This window comes from Corvus brachyrhynchos, unplaced genomic scaffold (assembly GCF_000691975.1).
Source record: "Corvus brachyrhynchos isolate BGI_N302 unplaced genomic scaffold, ASM69197v1 scaffold221, whole genome shotgun sequence".
NCBI classification, from domain to species: Eukaryota; Metazoa; Chordata; class Aves; order Passeriformes; family Corvidae; genus Corvus; species Corvus brachyrhynchos.
Window position 1 is genome coordinate 2,923,715 of NW_008236622.1, and position 16,671 is coordinate 2,940,385.

General features: G+C 36.3%; 1 protein-coding gene across 6 annotated transcripts in view; it reads right to left on the reverse strand.

The window, feature by feature from the left end:
• Positions 1-659: 659 nt before the first annotated feature.
• The window catches only part of PLS1 (plastin 1), a 42,843-nt gene continuing 26,831 nt past the window's right edge, over positions 660-16,671 (reverse strand). For 5 of the 6 annotated variants that reach the window (XM_017726480.1, XM_017726477.1, XM_017726478.1 and 2 more), the window contains 11 exons: positions 15,418-15,583; positions 15,180-15,322; positions 14,023-14,118; positions 12,566-12,761; positions 10,867-10,887; positions 7,583-7,661; positions 6,402-6,516; positions 5,548-5,681; positions 4,550-4,673; positions 2,367-2,491; positions 660-1,887 (listed from right to left, as the gene is read on the reverse strand). In XM_017726480.1, the coding sequence (XP_017581969.1) occupies positions 1,752-1,887; positions 2,367-2,491; positions 4,550-4,673; positions 5,548-5,681; positions 6,402-6,516; positions 7,583-7,661; positions 10,867-10,887; positions 12,566-12,761; positions 14,023-14,118; positions 15,180-15,322; positions 15,418-15,583 (1,335 nt within the window). In that variant the 3' untranslated portion in view covers positions 660-1,751. The remainder of the gene's footprint in view (positions 1,888-2,366; positions 2,492-4,549; positions 4,674-5,547; positions 5,682-6,401; positions 6,517-7,582; positions 7,662-10,866; positions 10,888-12,565; positions 12,762-14,022; positions 14,119-15,179; positions 15,323-15,417; positions 15,584-16,671) is intronic. The other variant, XM_008644141.2, reaches the window with a different exon arrangement.

Here is a 16,671-nt window from a genome sequence, read left to right on the forward strand (position 1 = left end):
CAGCAGCTGCTGGCCCCCCCACGGCTGCGTTTGCCCTTAACTGTTTTCTCCCAGCCGCTACAGTAACTGCGGCCCTGCTCACCCCAGCATCAGATGGGTGCCCATGAAAACCCATTTCAGTTTCAGCAAAGCGACGTTAAAGTAAGTCTGGGCACTTACAACAATAGTTTATAAAACAGGAAATATTGGGTTTTATGGAGTAAGCTACCAAATGCCTGGCAGGTGAATACAGTACTTCAGGATTATATAATTTAATAAGAGATCATTTATTCTTAGAGTATAGATATTAAGTAAGCCTCCCTTTAACCTCTCTTGAATGAGGACGTGGACTGAATTGTCTCCAGAACTCAAATGCTGTCCGATACTCTGTCATCATCTTGAACTGGGAATAGAAACCAAGTAAATCAAGCGCCTTGTGCAAACAATACAAACCAGTAAGCAGAGGCAAATGGATTCAAATCCAAGCACTTAATTCCCTCCAGTCCCCTTTATCCCACTACATAATGAAAACTGGATGGATGCATCCCTTACTGTTGCTATGTTGTGTGCAAGATAGTGAAGATGTAAAATTTAGTCCAACTGCTCACTTACCAGGATTCTCGGGTTTTGCCACACTTAGGACTGGTTTCAGGAGGTGAGAGAAAGTAGAAGCTTCATACTTAAAAAAATAATCTCATTTTTATTTCGTTTTCTTATTGTTTGGCTTCTGGTAACAATTTTATTAAATGTCCCGCTCCAGCATGATTAGTGAAAATTTACAGCTGATGAAAAAGGAGTACAAATACTTACTTCAAAATTACTAAGAAAAAATTATGGACTTCATCTCACCCAGAAAATGCACCAATCTTTCTACACAAAACCTCTGCACACGCAATACACACTTCAGAAAAATCAAAGGAATCATCTATAAGGAAATGCAGTACAGTAATGTGAAATCCCATACTGGACTAGCCAGCTCTTTATTGTTTTCTTAATACAATATTTTATGAAAAGGTTAAAAAAACTCAACCAACAGCTGTTTAGTCCAACTGCAAAACTTAACACATATGCAGACGTGATAATGACAGGACATTTCTGCTTTCTATTGCTGTTTTTTTTCGTACAACATGGTTTGTAAAAGTTTCTGCTAAGTAACAGAACAAAACTACTACATATATTTAAAGATTATTCCCACAAAAAAGTTTCATCAGTTTAATCAGTATTCATTAGTTACCAGATATTATCACAGGCCTTTACTTGCTCTCACTGAAGTCAATGACAAGACCCTTACTGGCTCCAACAGGAGTTAAGCTCTCCAAGAATAAGGCAAGGATGATAACTTCTGTGCAGTTTGGAGTCAAATCCAACAGGATTGGAATGCACCTTGAGACTTGTATGACTACATGTAAGTAACACCCACAAAAATCAAAGTGTTTCATAATTGGTCCTGAAACAACATATGTAAAACAATGCAGATTCTTACAATGCTATGGAAACTAACACAAATGAAGCTTGATTTACATGGGCTTTTCCAAGCAATACAAATCTATGATGTTAATTTGTTAATGAACATGTTCTGAAAACAGTATTAGCCATAAATAATTCATGTGTTATGAAATTGAATAAAATTAACTAATATAAACACATTTTTAAAAGATAATTGATGAGTATATTTGTGCATACAATTTTTCTCATAGTAAGCTTCAGAAGTCTGTAAACTGCGAGGCATTCATCGTGCTTAACATGGCAGAAAGTTATATTACATGTCTTCATTATTTTATTCTGTTCAGTCCTCTTCCCATCAAACATGCAAACACTGTCATCACCATTTTTGGCTTTACTTCAACCAGATCATCTGGGAGAGCATAAATACGAGCACCAATTTTTCGAGCAACTGAAATGGCATACCTTGGAAAACAAGAGAAAACGAATACTGTTATTTTTCTGGCATCTACTAATATGTCATAATTCACAACAACAAAACCATATTTCAATAGCAGGATAAGCCTGTTTAATCAGTACTTAGGCTCTACTAGAAAATGGACATTATTGTGAAGAAAGCATGTACTGACAATTGTACTGGGAGATGTTTTGCTACTGGTTATCAAAGCATTTATTTTGGTCAAAACCAATATGAGTTATGGCAAACTATTAAGAAACCAATTGCAGTGCAGTGGTGGTAGATCTTATCAGCTGTGAATTTGAGTTTGTATTTTAGATACACTAGAAAAATAACCCAATAATATTAGAACTTATATTCTATTCAAAAAAATCAGTTAATATTAGTGTCATCTTTCTCTTAATAAATCAGTAAATCATGCATTACACTGTGAATTCATGCATTTCCTGCATTTCGAGAAAATACGAAGCATTCATTTAAAACTTACTTGGCATTATTCAATTTGTCTTGGTAAGAAAGGTCTTCTCTCTTGACCATTTCTGGACGAACTGCGTTTGGTGCAATGGCATCTATTAAATCTAGGACAGGTAAGCTAGTGCTAATTGATTTGTCCTAAAAGAAAAAGACTCACAAGATTAGTTTAAGCAATCTGCTTTGATTACTCCATCTTCAAATGCAAAAAACCCTGCAGCACATCTTGCATGCATACTGAAAGACAGAAGCCTGTTTTGTTACTTCAGTGTGAAGGTTTTCCTCACCCTTTATGAAATCTAATGTTCTTTTCTGCAATCAGTATTATAATGTTCACTGTGCTGGTATCATTATTGCACAAACAGTTTAAATTTATTTCATTAAACTTCCCTCCTTAAGCCCTAAGGAAGGAAAGGAGTTTTGATAGGAGTTCAAGGACCAGACTTTCAAAACAATAAAAAGATATTTACATTCCCCAATATGTATATTTTCCTTATTTTCTTGCCACAGAACTGTTTTCTCCAGTAGTTTATGGCTCACTCTTTTTACAATTTTTCAGCTCAGATGATATTCTGAGCTAGCATGAGCAGTCTGTGTTTTGTATTTAATACACAGACATTCTTAAAAGAGCAAGTGCTGTTGCTGCAATTATTCCTTCCCAACTGTCCAGGCAGAGAAGGAGCTGCTGATGCCAAAGCAAGAACAGACAGTGCCAGCGAGGCTGGCTCAGGCCCTGCAGTGGCTGAGCACAAGCCACAGGACACTGCTGCGTTCATCACCAGGTCAGAACGATGATTTCCAACTCAGGGAAGTTCCACAGAGCCATCATACTAATTATACATCTAAAAATACTAATATAATTCTGCTTCAAGACATTAAATGCATGGAGTATATTCCCAAGACACACCTTTATCATTTTTACTGTTTGAACTAATGGCAATACAATAGAATTTGGCTTCCATAGTCCACAGTGAAATATGAGGGACTTCTGCATTCTCTACGGTCTGCTTGCCATAGCAATCCCAAAATCCAAACAGTGAAAGACAATATTTATGTGAATGTTGTAAAAAATTATTAGTAAAAAAAAAAAGAATATTGAATAGTGGCACTTTACATCAGTACCTCCTTATCTTTATTGGTCAACCATCAGCTGAATTATCTTAAAAACACCATTTGAATGACCTTAAAAATGCAACCAGTGTCCCCCCAAAAACACAGGCATACCAAAGGCAAGATATTGGGACAGATTCCTGTCATACTTTCAACTTATTTAATACCACCATTACAACAATTTATGTAGAAATAAGAAATATTTCTCATAAGAAAATGAAGGCCCAAGTTACCTTCTAGAGTCAAAATGAAGTATTTTTACTTAATTTTTTGATTAATAATGCTTACCTAATTAAAGTTCATAACATAGTGAACTCTCAAATATTTAACTTGCTAGGTTCTTATGTTTGTGTTTTGAACCACAGACATAACTGCTTCAGGTTATACAATGAACCTGTACAAGAATGTTATCTTTGTGTGCAATTATTAACCAGACATTTCTAAAGCAAGAGATTCATGCAGAATAACACACCTGACACACATATGGCTTCTTTCATGTTTAACACTTAAATAATGTGGAAGGAATACTCTCTTCATCAATGTATTCTTCTTTCCTGAATGGGAAAAACTCCTATTTTCCCCCAGCCTGCTGCACATCAGCAGTGCCAAGGAACACACAAGGTGTCGCTGGTTACCGTGGGCTCCCTCTCCCGGCTCCGTCACACCTGAGAACATCCTTTAAACCAGCTCCTAGGAGAAGTGCTCATCTGCCCCCGGTATTTCCAAAATTGTTTTTCACACTTGTACAAGCATGAGAGTGCCTATATCCAAAAACTTGGAAAATATATGACATGCCATGCCCAAACACTGGTAACTTCAGACGGAAGCCCCTTTGAAAGTTTAAACTTCTTTTTCTTTTTTGGTTGTTGGGGGTTTTGTTCTGTATCTTACTGCAGCTATTATTATTTCTTTTTCTTAATAACAGATTTTAAAAATATTTTTGAAGAGTCACAGACTGTCAGAAATATTTCCTTATACAAAGTTGCTAGGTGATGGGAGAGCCACTGTTAAAGCCAAATTGTTAACAGATCAGGTTAAAAATGCCAGGTCTTCTTATATGTGGAAAGAAAAGTAAATAAAATTGATTACCTTGAAACTTATAATTGAAGTTTTCTTATTTGCTTTTGCAAGTGTCTGATTCACCCACTTAATGATAATTTCATCATTTACTTTCTCCCCCTCTCCAAGGTCGGACAGTACATTCAAAGTATACCTTCAATAAAGAGAACAGGAGCCTAAGTTAAAATGAGTGATAGAATTCAACTCTTCTAACGGTACAAAGCTACAAGCAAAAGTAAAATATTGTAACAATGCCAAGTGCTCCTCTTCATAACGTACCCTTACCTTATAAACAACTTAGTACTTGAAATCACTTTTACAAGAATAAAATAATATCCCAAATTTGATAATATTCACTGTAACATCTTCATGCCTTTGTTTTACTCAGTATATCATAATTAATTTTACTTTCTAAGTTTAAACGGCTCCCTACCATCCTAGTCCTTGAAAACTGAATCACAACAGTCTGAGTACAAAAACCATTAAGTGTTTAGAGATAGGTCTCAGAAAACTATGTGGAAAACATTTGCAATAAAACACTCTTTTTACTGAAACCACTTTATTTTTTCTTGCATAATACAGTAGCAAGATTTTGATTTGATGATACTTATGTAACTACAGATGTGACAGCCTATAATTTTTTACCCTTTTAACTTCTGTAGTATATATCACCATCTACTTGGGTTTTACAAATATTTAAATTACTCTCTACGTACAGAAAGATACATGGAATCAATATGAAATAAGCTCTTTTTACTTGCTGCAGGATTTATAATTTTAATCAGAGTTTCTAGTTTACAAGGTTTTAATTGTCGCTATACATCGTGGTTTCAATCACTACACAGTATGTAAAAGTACAAAACACATATACTAGCTTATCTTTGAGAACAGGGATATTTAGAGATTGCTCTAAGATTTAGAGTTCGGTGACCTGAGCAGCAGCTTTAATTTGCTTTGATGTACAGACACACATGCACATGTGCACAGACACATATATATACATCTATCATACACTGTGCCTAACTTACCTTCTCATCAGCTGCCATACCAAAGCCAAAGTCAGAGTTGGATTACCCTCATTTAGATCGTGTCCAGCAATACCAACCAGTGAGAATTTGGCTTTTGTCTTCCCAAGTTCTACTGCGTAATTGCAATTCTCAATCTGAAAATAAATTTTTTGTGCAAATAATGAAAACACCTTAATATTTCTGCAATATAGACCTATAATCTATGTGTATTTTAAATGACTGGCTTACTGTTACCTATGGTGAGATTCGAAGCTAGAAAAGATTTCCAGTCTAGCTACACTGTGATTAAAATAAGACAGTTTTTACTCTAAATGCAATTGTGCTAGATTCCAATGACAATATTTTTCCACATTTGAGAAAACCAAGTTTCCACTAAGGCAGTGAATAAAATATATTTATATCAAAACTATACTTTGAAAGATATTGAAATGTGTTATTCTTAAACAGGCAGTAATTTTTATCCTCTACATTTCAGGCCTCACAACAACCACAAATCTAACTGAAAGCTTGGATTCTGCAAGTCTTGCCTAAATCCTCTAGGCAGCATATAAAAACTGCTCCGGGAGGAAATACCTCATGGTATAAGAGCATCCAGCAACAATAGCCATGTGACTTGAAGCTTTCACTTATATATCCAAATTAGGCTATAAACTAAAAATTGCCAAAAAGTTTAGAAACTAAGGTGATATGTGCTATAGCTGCTATTTATTCTTTGGGATAATAACTGAAAAATATTTTTTCCTTTTATTTTCCCCCAGGACTGTCTCAGTAGCACAGAAATCTCAACAACACAGACTGCCATCAGCACAATGGGAAGCAGTGAAACTGGACTGCATCCCAGAGCATCCACGCACCTTTTTCATATTGCCACCGAGTAATGAGTAAGGAGGTTTGTTGATGTGGCTCCAGTCAACTGGCACACGGGTCATTTCATACAATTGGAAGATGATTAAAGCATCAGAAAGGTCACTAAACCAGAGCAAAACAATGTTTTTAAGTACAAAAGCTCAGATTGACAATGAAAGTAAGTACTTGAGATTTCTCACAGTGTAATTAAGTTGCTGAAAAATTGCAGACTCTTTAATAAAAATTTGTGCTGTTCGGTAAAGAAACTGGCCTATATTCTATTGCTTGATTCCTGCAATTATATACATCAAATTCTGCATTTAATTTCATCATTTTCACAAATCTTAGTGAAACAAGCTCAGCCACTGTCTTTACCAGCTTCAGTTAAATACTTACTTTCATAGGGCAGGCACAGACAAAATAGCTGCTAAAAGAGTTTTAATTTATTGATCTAGTTTTAGTTCCCTCAGGAACTTCCCAAATGTTAAATACTCACGCTTTATCGGCAGATGCCTACAGATGTATTTTGCTAATGAATAATCAAAACCAATGTACTTATCTTGCAAAAGAGTAACAGTAGGAAAAGTATTATTTTCTCATTATATGTTGCATTACTGCTAATCCCCATCAGCTACTTACTAAATTAAATTCTCCACATTAAGGTACCTACAAATCACTTCACAGAGGTCAGAAAACAGAAATAATGAAACCTAATAGTAAATATACATACAAGCAGGTATTCCCATTTACTCCCTCAATCCCGTATTTTATTGACAGGATTTGAATCAACTTCTGGCACAATTTGAAAGTGACCAGAAGCATCTAAAAAGCTTGTTATAAAGCCCTTTATCTGCAGGAATACTACACTGCAGAGCTTCTTACAGTCTACTAAGAACACAAAAATTATGCATCATAAAACACAATTAGCTCAACTTTTAAAAAGATGTAATTCAAAGTACAAGTGAGTGAGACGGAACATTTAAACCTTCTTAGGTTTTCTAGTATTTCTAGATTATGACTACAGTATTCTAGTTAAGATACTGCTTAATGTGGTTCTACAGACCAGTTTTGAAGTGGAAACCTGGAAATCACTATTCTAGTAGAAATACAACTTTCCCCTCTTCTTTCCTTCTTTCTTCCCCTGTCACCCAAGGGAAATCAAATCATTGTTTTTAAAAAAAAATCTTACCTGTATAAATGATTAACATAAGGGCTTACACCCAGTGAATTCATCCAGTTTCTGAAAGTCCTTTCCTCCTTACTTTCTCCTATGGTGACAAATATAATTCTATGTAAGTTATTGGAGAAAACACTTTAATAAGCAATGTTTAAATCGTTCTCATATCCCTCCCCCCCACAATGAGTTCATTATTTCCCAAACAGTAGTCTATACTATGAGGCAATCCTGTCCAATTCAGATTCACTCAGTTCTGGGCACAGGGACAGGGGCACTACAGGGCCCTGTCTACATTTCGACTACATTTTTCTGAGTAAATACAATTTGATAAAATACAGAAATAATTTTTTATTATATTTCACATAATTAATATATAATGGAGTTGATTAATAATAATTTCCTAAAAATAAAATGAGTGGAAACTGCATTCAACAGTACCATTAAATCTGTTTGAAATGGCATCTTTTAATAAAAAGTCAGTACTAACACACCAGACACTACAACTCCACCCTCTCCTCACAGAAGTTGACAGTATTAATTTGCAAAGGGCCTTCCCAAAGCAACAGATTTCATTTTTTCAGTTTTTAGCACAGAAAACTTAGCAAGGCAGTGTTGTATTGGTTAAATTTGTGAAGTTATTTATATTGCTGAGGGGGCCAGTTATCCCCACAGTTTTAACCAGCAATTCTACTTACAAGAACTGCAGAAAATTCACTAGGAAGTAAACCCCAACCTTCACTTTCCTGACTTAGATCGCTTTTATTATTGCAATCATGAGTTCTAACCTCTCTTTCTCTATAAAGTTACAGCTTGCAATAATTCATTAATTTTCTACATACAACACTACCTAAATTTTAACAACGTCTCTGTGGCCACCTGCATGTGAATTACTGCTGCATAAGCTGTTTTCTCTTGCATCAAAGAGGAGCATTTGAGAAAATATTTAGCCTGAATATGTGAGCTTGGAATAACCTCATCACTTTGTTCCCCCCTGGGTTGATAATCCACAGTTAAGAAAACAGAGAAGACATTGAGGAGGGAGAAAATCTCTCCAAACAGCAAAAGAGAGCAGATTTCTCCAGACTGAAGCACAGATATCTAAGCAAGATTTTTCTTTGCTGTTTTCATTTGCTCCTTAGAGGGTAACAATACAAAGTCTGTCTGATGAGGTTTATACAGCATGAAAACCATCTTGTTTAGTACTGCAATTCTAGACTGACTACAGAATAAGGAATGTTTTTGTAAAATGAAGCTACTGTGTAAACATGTATTTATCATTAGACTAGAAAGAAAATCTCTTTAACATTATCTTTCCACGCCTAGACTTATGACATAACATTGATTTTTAGACAGAAATTACCGTTTTAATCTAGGTCTCTTACCCTTTTATACAAAAAGCTCTGGACTTCAGATATTTCAGCTGTAGTTTACAATTTCTAACAGAATAAATTTTATTTTAAAAGTTTCAGCCACCTTACCAGGTTCTTTCCAATTATTATTAAGTAGTTGATATTCATCTTACTGACACATTTTCTAAATTATGAATTTTTTCATATGTAATTTGAATTAGTGTTTGTTTCAAATATTTACTTGTAAAAATAACCAAGGAGTCACTGATGAAACAGAAGAAACAAAGAAAATACTATTCTGCAAGGTCACCAGAATCAACCTTTGTGACAAAGTTATTAAAAGTATCAGTTTTTCCATTTAAAAAACAACCACAACTCAAGAGTGATATATAATTTAAGTTTATAAAGAATATCTTTGAGATTATAGATTTTTGAAGTGAGTGCCTTATGCTTCTTTTTAATGATTTTACGGTTACTGAGCTTTGAGTTGATTTGCAGTACCTAAAATATTGACTGCAAAGTGCTTTTAGGAACACTTGTCCATTGCAAAAACAGTACCAAGGTTATTCAGTGAACTCTTACTAAACAGCATAGCCACAAAAACAGATACTCAGCAACTGCACTCAGACTGAGAATTTTAAAATGCATGCTTAACATTTTCAGGAGAATTCAAAGTAGCCAAGCAGGAGCAAGAGCATGCAAGTTGGGCAGGACCCTTTTGGAGAGTGGGAATCCAGGAACTAAACCCAGCATACAATATTTAATATGCCACTCTAAACAAATCCCTTTATCATGCAATACATTAAGTGTTCATAAGTTTTCCAGATGGCTGAGAACTGACCAATTTTTTCTCTCTATTCTTTTATTCAAAATATACCTTGTGATCCTATCAGGAGCATATCTTCTGCTGAGTGGTGCAGCAGATAGCCAAAATCATTGGAAAACTGCAGAAAGGGGGCAGAGCTACACAAAAGAGAGAGGAGCATATTTGGTAGTATCCTTTATATTTATTGCTATCTCTTCTTTGAGATCATTACACTGTGGAACTGAGTGGAGAGTAGCCATAGGGAGGGGGTCAAGAATCCAAAAAGCTCCAAATATATCTAAGATTATCTCTGGAAGACAACAGAGTTCAAGATGCAGTTGCAGCCAAAGTTCAGCCAGCCTGAGTGGGAGTAGTTAACCCTCTCGTGGTGACAGCCATGAAGGCTGCCAGTGATCTAAGCAATAGCACAGGAATCTACACTGGAGGAAATGTGGGTGGACACAAGTTCCTCCTCTTCCTCCCCCCAAGAACTCAACTTTCTGCATGACTTCGACTCCAAACTGCTGCCTTCCCCAAGAGCAAGAGGCTCCTTGGATCAGCAGCAACATGCAAAGGTCGTGCATTAACTGAGCTCAGGACTGCCCTCTCCACCCCACACAATATCAAATGTTCATTTTGCTATGTCAGTATTCCTGAGGGATATGCTCTCCATATATCAGTGCACATAACCAGACATATTATCAGGGCAGATGTCAGTTTATGCACAGCATTAATCGTCTTAAACTGAAGAGGACAGCCACACCACACTCTTTGGGTGGGACAGTGCCTGAAAAGATGGAATTTATGCAGGAAAATGAAGACTTTCAGAAAGCTCTACTCACCCACACATGCCTACAGCTTGATGTCTCCGTTCATGGAAAGCCCTTACTGGCTAAACCCCCCAAAATACCTGTATGGCATTTGACTTACTGCAACTCTTGCCCCCACTTTGTATGCTGTGGGGTTTTTCCTTCTCTTTTACTTATGATGGCATATTAAAACAATAGAAAAATGTAAGAACAATGCAAAAAATCAACCAGAAAAAGGACAGAGATGATTAAACAATAGGGGCGAAAAAAAAAGAAAGAAAAATTGCAGAGTAAACACTTTTATGGAGTACAGAAAAGTACTAAATACAGTACCTACATTAGGAGGGGTCAAATCTGCATTTCATGAAGCAAAACAGGAAAGCATTATAAATTATGAATCAGATTTCAACAGACAATCTATGATGAAAACTATAAAGAAATTAATGTCATTTTATATCACTAGCTTGAGAAAACATCAGTATAAACACAGGACTTAATGGAAAACAAACATTAACAGGAAAAAAAACGTTAACATTGTCTTTGGGCTGAAGTAACTATTTTGATGGTTTAGATCTACTTGACACCATGGGAATTATTATTTGAGGGCAAAAAAGAGTCATCTACTTTTCTCTGAACAGGTAACATTGGCATGATTATCCATCTCTAAAATATATACTGCAAATAATAAGTTAAATTTGGCTGGTATTTATCATTACAAAATCATAGCGTAGCATTCAGCTGATTGTAACTTTTTAAACTGGTTTGGCTGAGACTTTGATCTCATCTAAAAGTTTCAGGAAAGTCCAGAAACTAATTCAACTGGTTTTTCCCATGCCAATGAAAATTGTTCCAAATTTAACCAAGTTTTCAGTATTTCAAATCACACCAGCAACTTTATCTTCAGAGCAGAGAAGCTGAATTGAACATATTCCGCCTTCACACAGCTCCTGTATACATTTCCAAGAGCTGACATTTCTAACAAAATTGAAGCAGAGGAAGAGCAGACCTTTCCTTCAATCATTTGTCCTGGCCAGCAGGGACTGCAGTGACTGGGGTTATTCCCCTGAAAAGGGAAGACAACATCCTGTGCTCTGCAACCTCTATCACATCACAGCTGGCACACAGCTGAAACTAGAAGTGCAAGAAGCCTGAAATAAGAATGGTCTGAGGGGCACAAGATTTGTGACAAGGGGATGCAGCAGTGCAGACAAATTATGAAAAAACAGGAGCAAAGGAAGATGGACTCACCTAGATGGAAAGGAAACCTGATAGGAAGAGTAAGAGGAAGGCACGAGAAGGCAGTGCAGAGGACTATGTGAACATTGCTGATGATGTCTCCCGAGTGCAGCACCCCTGATTCTCACATTCCTTTGAGATCAGTGAACAACTGTGAAATACACTGGCAGGAGCCATTTCATTATCCTAGATTAGCTGGTCCACGGCAAGGGCAACAGCCAAAGGTTGTGACCAATTATCCCTTTATCTCTAGCATTAGAGATCGGAACTGTACAGTTAAAGGCCAAATTCCCTGAAACCATAGGCTCTATACAGGCTGTTGATGCAATAGATTAATATGGGGGGCTGATACAGAAGCCTTTAAAAAAACAAAAAGGCTACTTTAAAAGGCAGCTAACCAATATACACATATATCTATAAATGCACTATGTGAAAAATACTTTTAAAGACTATTACAGTTGCATAATATAGCACTGCAAAGAAAGGCTACAATTTGTCTATCAGCTAAACTATAAACAGCATGGAAAGAAGCACAGGAAACTGAAAGGAAAGTAGGAGGACAGTTTTTGCTCCTGCAAATGAATGACAGAAGGTTATTCAGGAATAACCATTTGGTCAGGCTAACACAAGTGAACAATATACACACTAATGGGGGATTTCTACTAAGGCTTATATTGCCTGCTAGTGAGTAAACACAGGCACCAGCACACAGGGATCCTACATCACAACCTAGAAGGAATACCTAAATAGAAATCACTAATATTCTTATCTTCTGTATAGTTAGTAGGTTGAGTACCTTCTAATAAATTGAGATCATAAGATGAATTATCAGGCTTGTGCAGGGCTGGATATGTGTTAAAGAGATTTGCAACAAAAGCCAAATTGAGCTTAGGGTTGCCTGCAACCACATCAGCTGGAGTTACAAACTGTCTGCAGCCCAATTTATCTGCCTGTTGGAGCATGTATTCAGCCCTCCTCAAGTCATTTTTATCCTGAAAAGAAAAACAAACAAAAATTAATTTACAGTTAAGTCTAGTACTAGATTTTACCAAATCTTCAGGTAGGGAAATCTTTAAAAGACCCACGTCAGTTCCTCCCTCATTCTACCAATGCCTGAGTTAGCTCTCACAGCCCATGACAATTCCCCTCTTTCTTCTACTGTCCTTTACTTCTGTGGCTGTCAGCACAGCATTCCTCATGAATCACAGCAACTGCAGCCAGAAGAGCAGTGATTATATTTCCATTTCCAGGCTGTTGATTCCCATATTGCATATTCTTCTACATGTGCCAAAGGTTCATCATCACTGCTTTAAACTGATATTCTCAAGCACAGTAATTACAGATGACAACCAAAACCCTCAGTAAGAGTTTGAATGCTTCACTTTCTTTTTTAATATTTTTGCCTCTTAATCACCGTAAGTTGGCAAATTGTGTGTTTTGTTCATTGGTCTTTATTATTAATAAACTGATCATATGAACTGTAGGAAATTACATGGAAAAAACTAACTTCCACTCTTTTTCATTCTCAAAAAAAAAAATCCCAAACAGGAGCAAACAAAGCAAACAAGGAGTTTAAGAGAACTAAAGCATATAAGCAAACAATCTTGCACGTGGGTTTCACAATTGTAACGAATAATGAGATTCTACCTTAGATTCTGATTGATATATAGGTATCTCAGGCACGCAGTTCAACTTTGGATCAAATGCACTCTCAGAATAATCCTTCCAACAAGCAGTATAAAGCAGCTTAGACAATTGTTTTCACATCCATGTCGGCTGGTTTTAGACCCTCTGTCCCTTTACAACTTATAGCTTGATGGATGCTGCACTTTCCTGCTGGTTATTGGATGGGCTCACATGTTATTTCTAAATACTATTTGGTTAAAGGAAGGATCACAAGGTTTGTCTAGTTTACTCTTTTTCCTTGTCTGAATTCCAGACAAGGAGAACTGAGCAGGATGTTGTAATATTCATGTTCGATGACCCAACTGAAAATCAACATACACTACTCCAAGTAAACCATAGCTCCAAACTTTAGACTGCAGGATGCATTATCCTGTTTTCTGCAGCACTTTACAACCTACTCAAGTTTTTGCCCATTTACGCTTTTCTAGCACTGAGGAATCTGGCTGAGTTTTTGCACACCTTAGGGAACAAAAGGGGATTCAGGGACAACCTGGTAACCAGAATGTTGGATACATATACAGAGGTCTCAGATAATTTCAGTCTATTTTTACATTTCTGGATACTTACATGAAATCCTGTAAAGTCAATTTTAATGGGCAATTGATCAAGGTCATCTCCTTTGGGTGCAATCTGATTTAACAGATGGTAGTATGCTCTCGAATCCTAAAAGAAGCAGCGTAATATTTAAAAAAAAAAAAAAGAAGCAGCAAGTATGTAGCCTTTCCTAGACATTTATTGCTCTAATAGTCCAATCCAAAAGCCATAGGAGGCAAAAATACAGCACCCTAATTTCAGTGAATATGGATGAGGTCATACAGCCATTTTACTACCCTGCTTCACATAGAACTTACTCAGCCAGATTGCAGAGAAAAGGAATGTCTCCTAATTATTCTTGACAATGCTAGTTAAAAGTACTCAGCAGAATATTAACTAGACTGTTGTAATTAAGACATTCAGGGCAAATTTATGTGGTTACCCACAAAAAGGATCAATTTTGCAGTAAGAAACTACAAGAAAAAATAAACCCGTACTAGTTCTAAAAGTATTTAATACTTTTCTTAAACACCATATAATATTTTTACCATAGTAGCAGTTTTCATATAAAACCCTAGTTACAGTCTGCTTCAATAACAGCCTTCTAGGTAACATTTGAAAAGATGTAACTTGCAACTAATTGACGTTGTTTTCTCTAATGAAAGGAGGTCTAACCACCTGAGGGAATCTTCCTCCTTTGCTTTTAATTTTAAAAAGTTGCTGCGTTCTCTCATCATCTGGGCTACTAGAATGCTCTGCATGCCTTATGCAGAATGACTGAAGACAGAATTATGCAGCTCTGCCACCTGCCCCAAGGAACCTTTCAGCCCCTGTGTCAGTCAGCTGACACACCAGCAAAGCAGTGACTGGGAGTTATTAGGCAGCTAATAAGGTGGTGCAAATTGTCCTAAACAACTCTAACAGCCATCTTACAACATTAAAACTTCCCTGGATATAAGCTTATTGGAAATGTTCACTTTGCACTGTGATGTGATAATACATGGGATGAGCAACTAAATAGGATAGAAGAGATCAAAATAATGCTCTTTCAGTGTTGAAAAACACAGGATGAACCTACAGCCGAGAAAGCAGATTACTATTATCTCTAAATTCTTCTGATCTAATTTTTTTCTATGCACAGTGTGTTTTAATACCATTATGTTTGATTATGAGAGCAAGTAACTACATACCTTAATGTCTTGGCTGAAGTTGCTGATTTTCTGCCACCCTGCATTGGCCAGATGGTAATTCACCCAGCGTAGCAAGAGGTCTTCTGGGGAAAGCTTCATTAATTGATCCAGCTCTTCCCCTTCATTCAGCAAGGCAATAAGAGCTAAAATCAAGTTTGAAAGAAAGGTGAAATCATTGCTATTGTGGTCTGAGATAATTCCAAGTGGCTGACATTGCTATACCTGGCATTACTCTTACCTTCATTTCTGGAGATCTCAATATCAGCAAAAAGACCAACTTTAATGATCTGCCACAAGAGTCCTAATACCAAGTGTGGTTTTCCTTCTTGCAAATCTTGTGATCCAATATTGACAACCGTACAGCCAATGGCAGATGCTGAGTTCAGAGCCAGGTTTAGGTTTTCCTATTTGGAATATCATCATTTAACAAATTTGTGAGATTGTATTTTTTAGTAAATTTCTCCATATTAAACTTCAGAAGAAATAATGCGTTAGTTCAGTGGCTTCCAATGCAAAACTGCACTCTGGAAGTTTTTTGTGAACTACCTTGCATCTTACCAAAATTTAATGGAAAACATTATTGACAGCGTTTAGTACGGACCCACCAAAAAATTGTGGGCCACCTTCTGCAGCTTGGATTACTGAGGAATACTCTAATCAAAATACTTTTTGCAATTCGTAAGTATCAGTTACACAAATTAAACAATACTGCTAAAAATATCAGAGGCTTGATCCTGAAAAACGTGTTCATACGGAATTCCTGCACGGAGTCCTGTGAAGGATACTACTGACATCACTGTCATCCCATCTTGAATCTTACACATTTATATAAGCAATAGTTAAACTGTAATTGAATGAGAAGCATAAGGAAATCATGGCAATTCAAAACCCTGACACTCAAAGTAAACCTAGTGATTGTCAAAGATATTGACAAAGATTCCAAGAAAAAATAGCTGGCAGCTATCATAAATGTTACTATTTTCTTGTGTCACATTTTAACTATCTACTGAGACAACATAAACACATGCAGCATCATCTTTGCTGACAGATCTTCTTTAAATAAGTAGAGATTACAAAACCCACTTGGAAGATTTAGAACATAGTGTGGTTTAACTTTTCGTATTTTAACATCACAGCCTGAAATAAAACGTCTGCCATTTAACTGAGGTTTTTAATCAGCAGTTTTTTCTCATTGGGCCAGTAACTTATGGATCTATTTCCATTTCCAGACCTGTTTTCTTAAACCCAAACTAAGGTCTTAAAAACTGTTTCTGTCAAACTTTTTCATGACTTCATACACAATTAAAAATATATCTCATCTTCTGTCCCAGTTGCTCTCCTGTATTGAAAGTGCATCATCCTTCCATAGAGTATACAGCCATGCAGACACTTTCTGCATTGCTAAAATACAACCTGACCACCCACTCAGAAGACTAAAATTATTTTCTTCAGGTACCCAGTAAAGCAAAACAAAAATAACTAATAGGGAAAG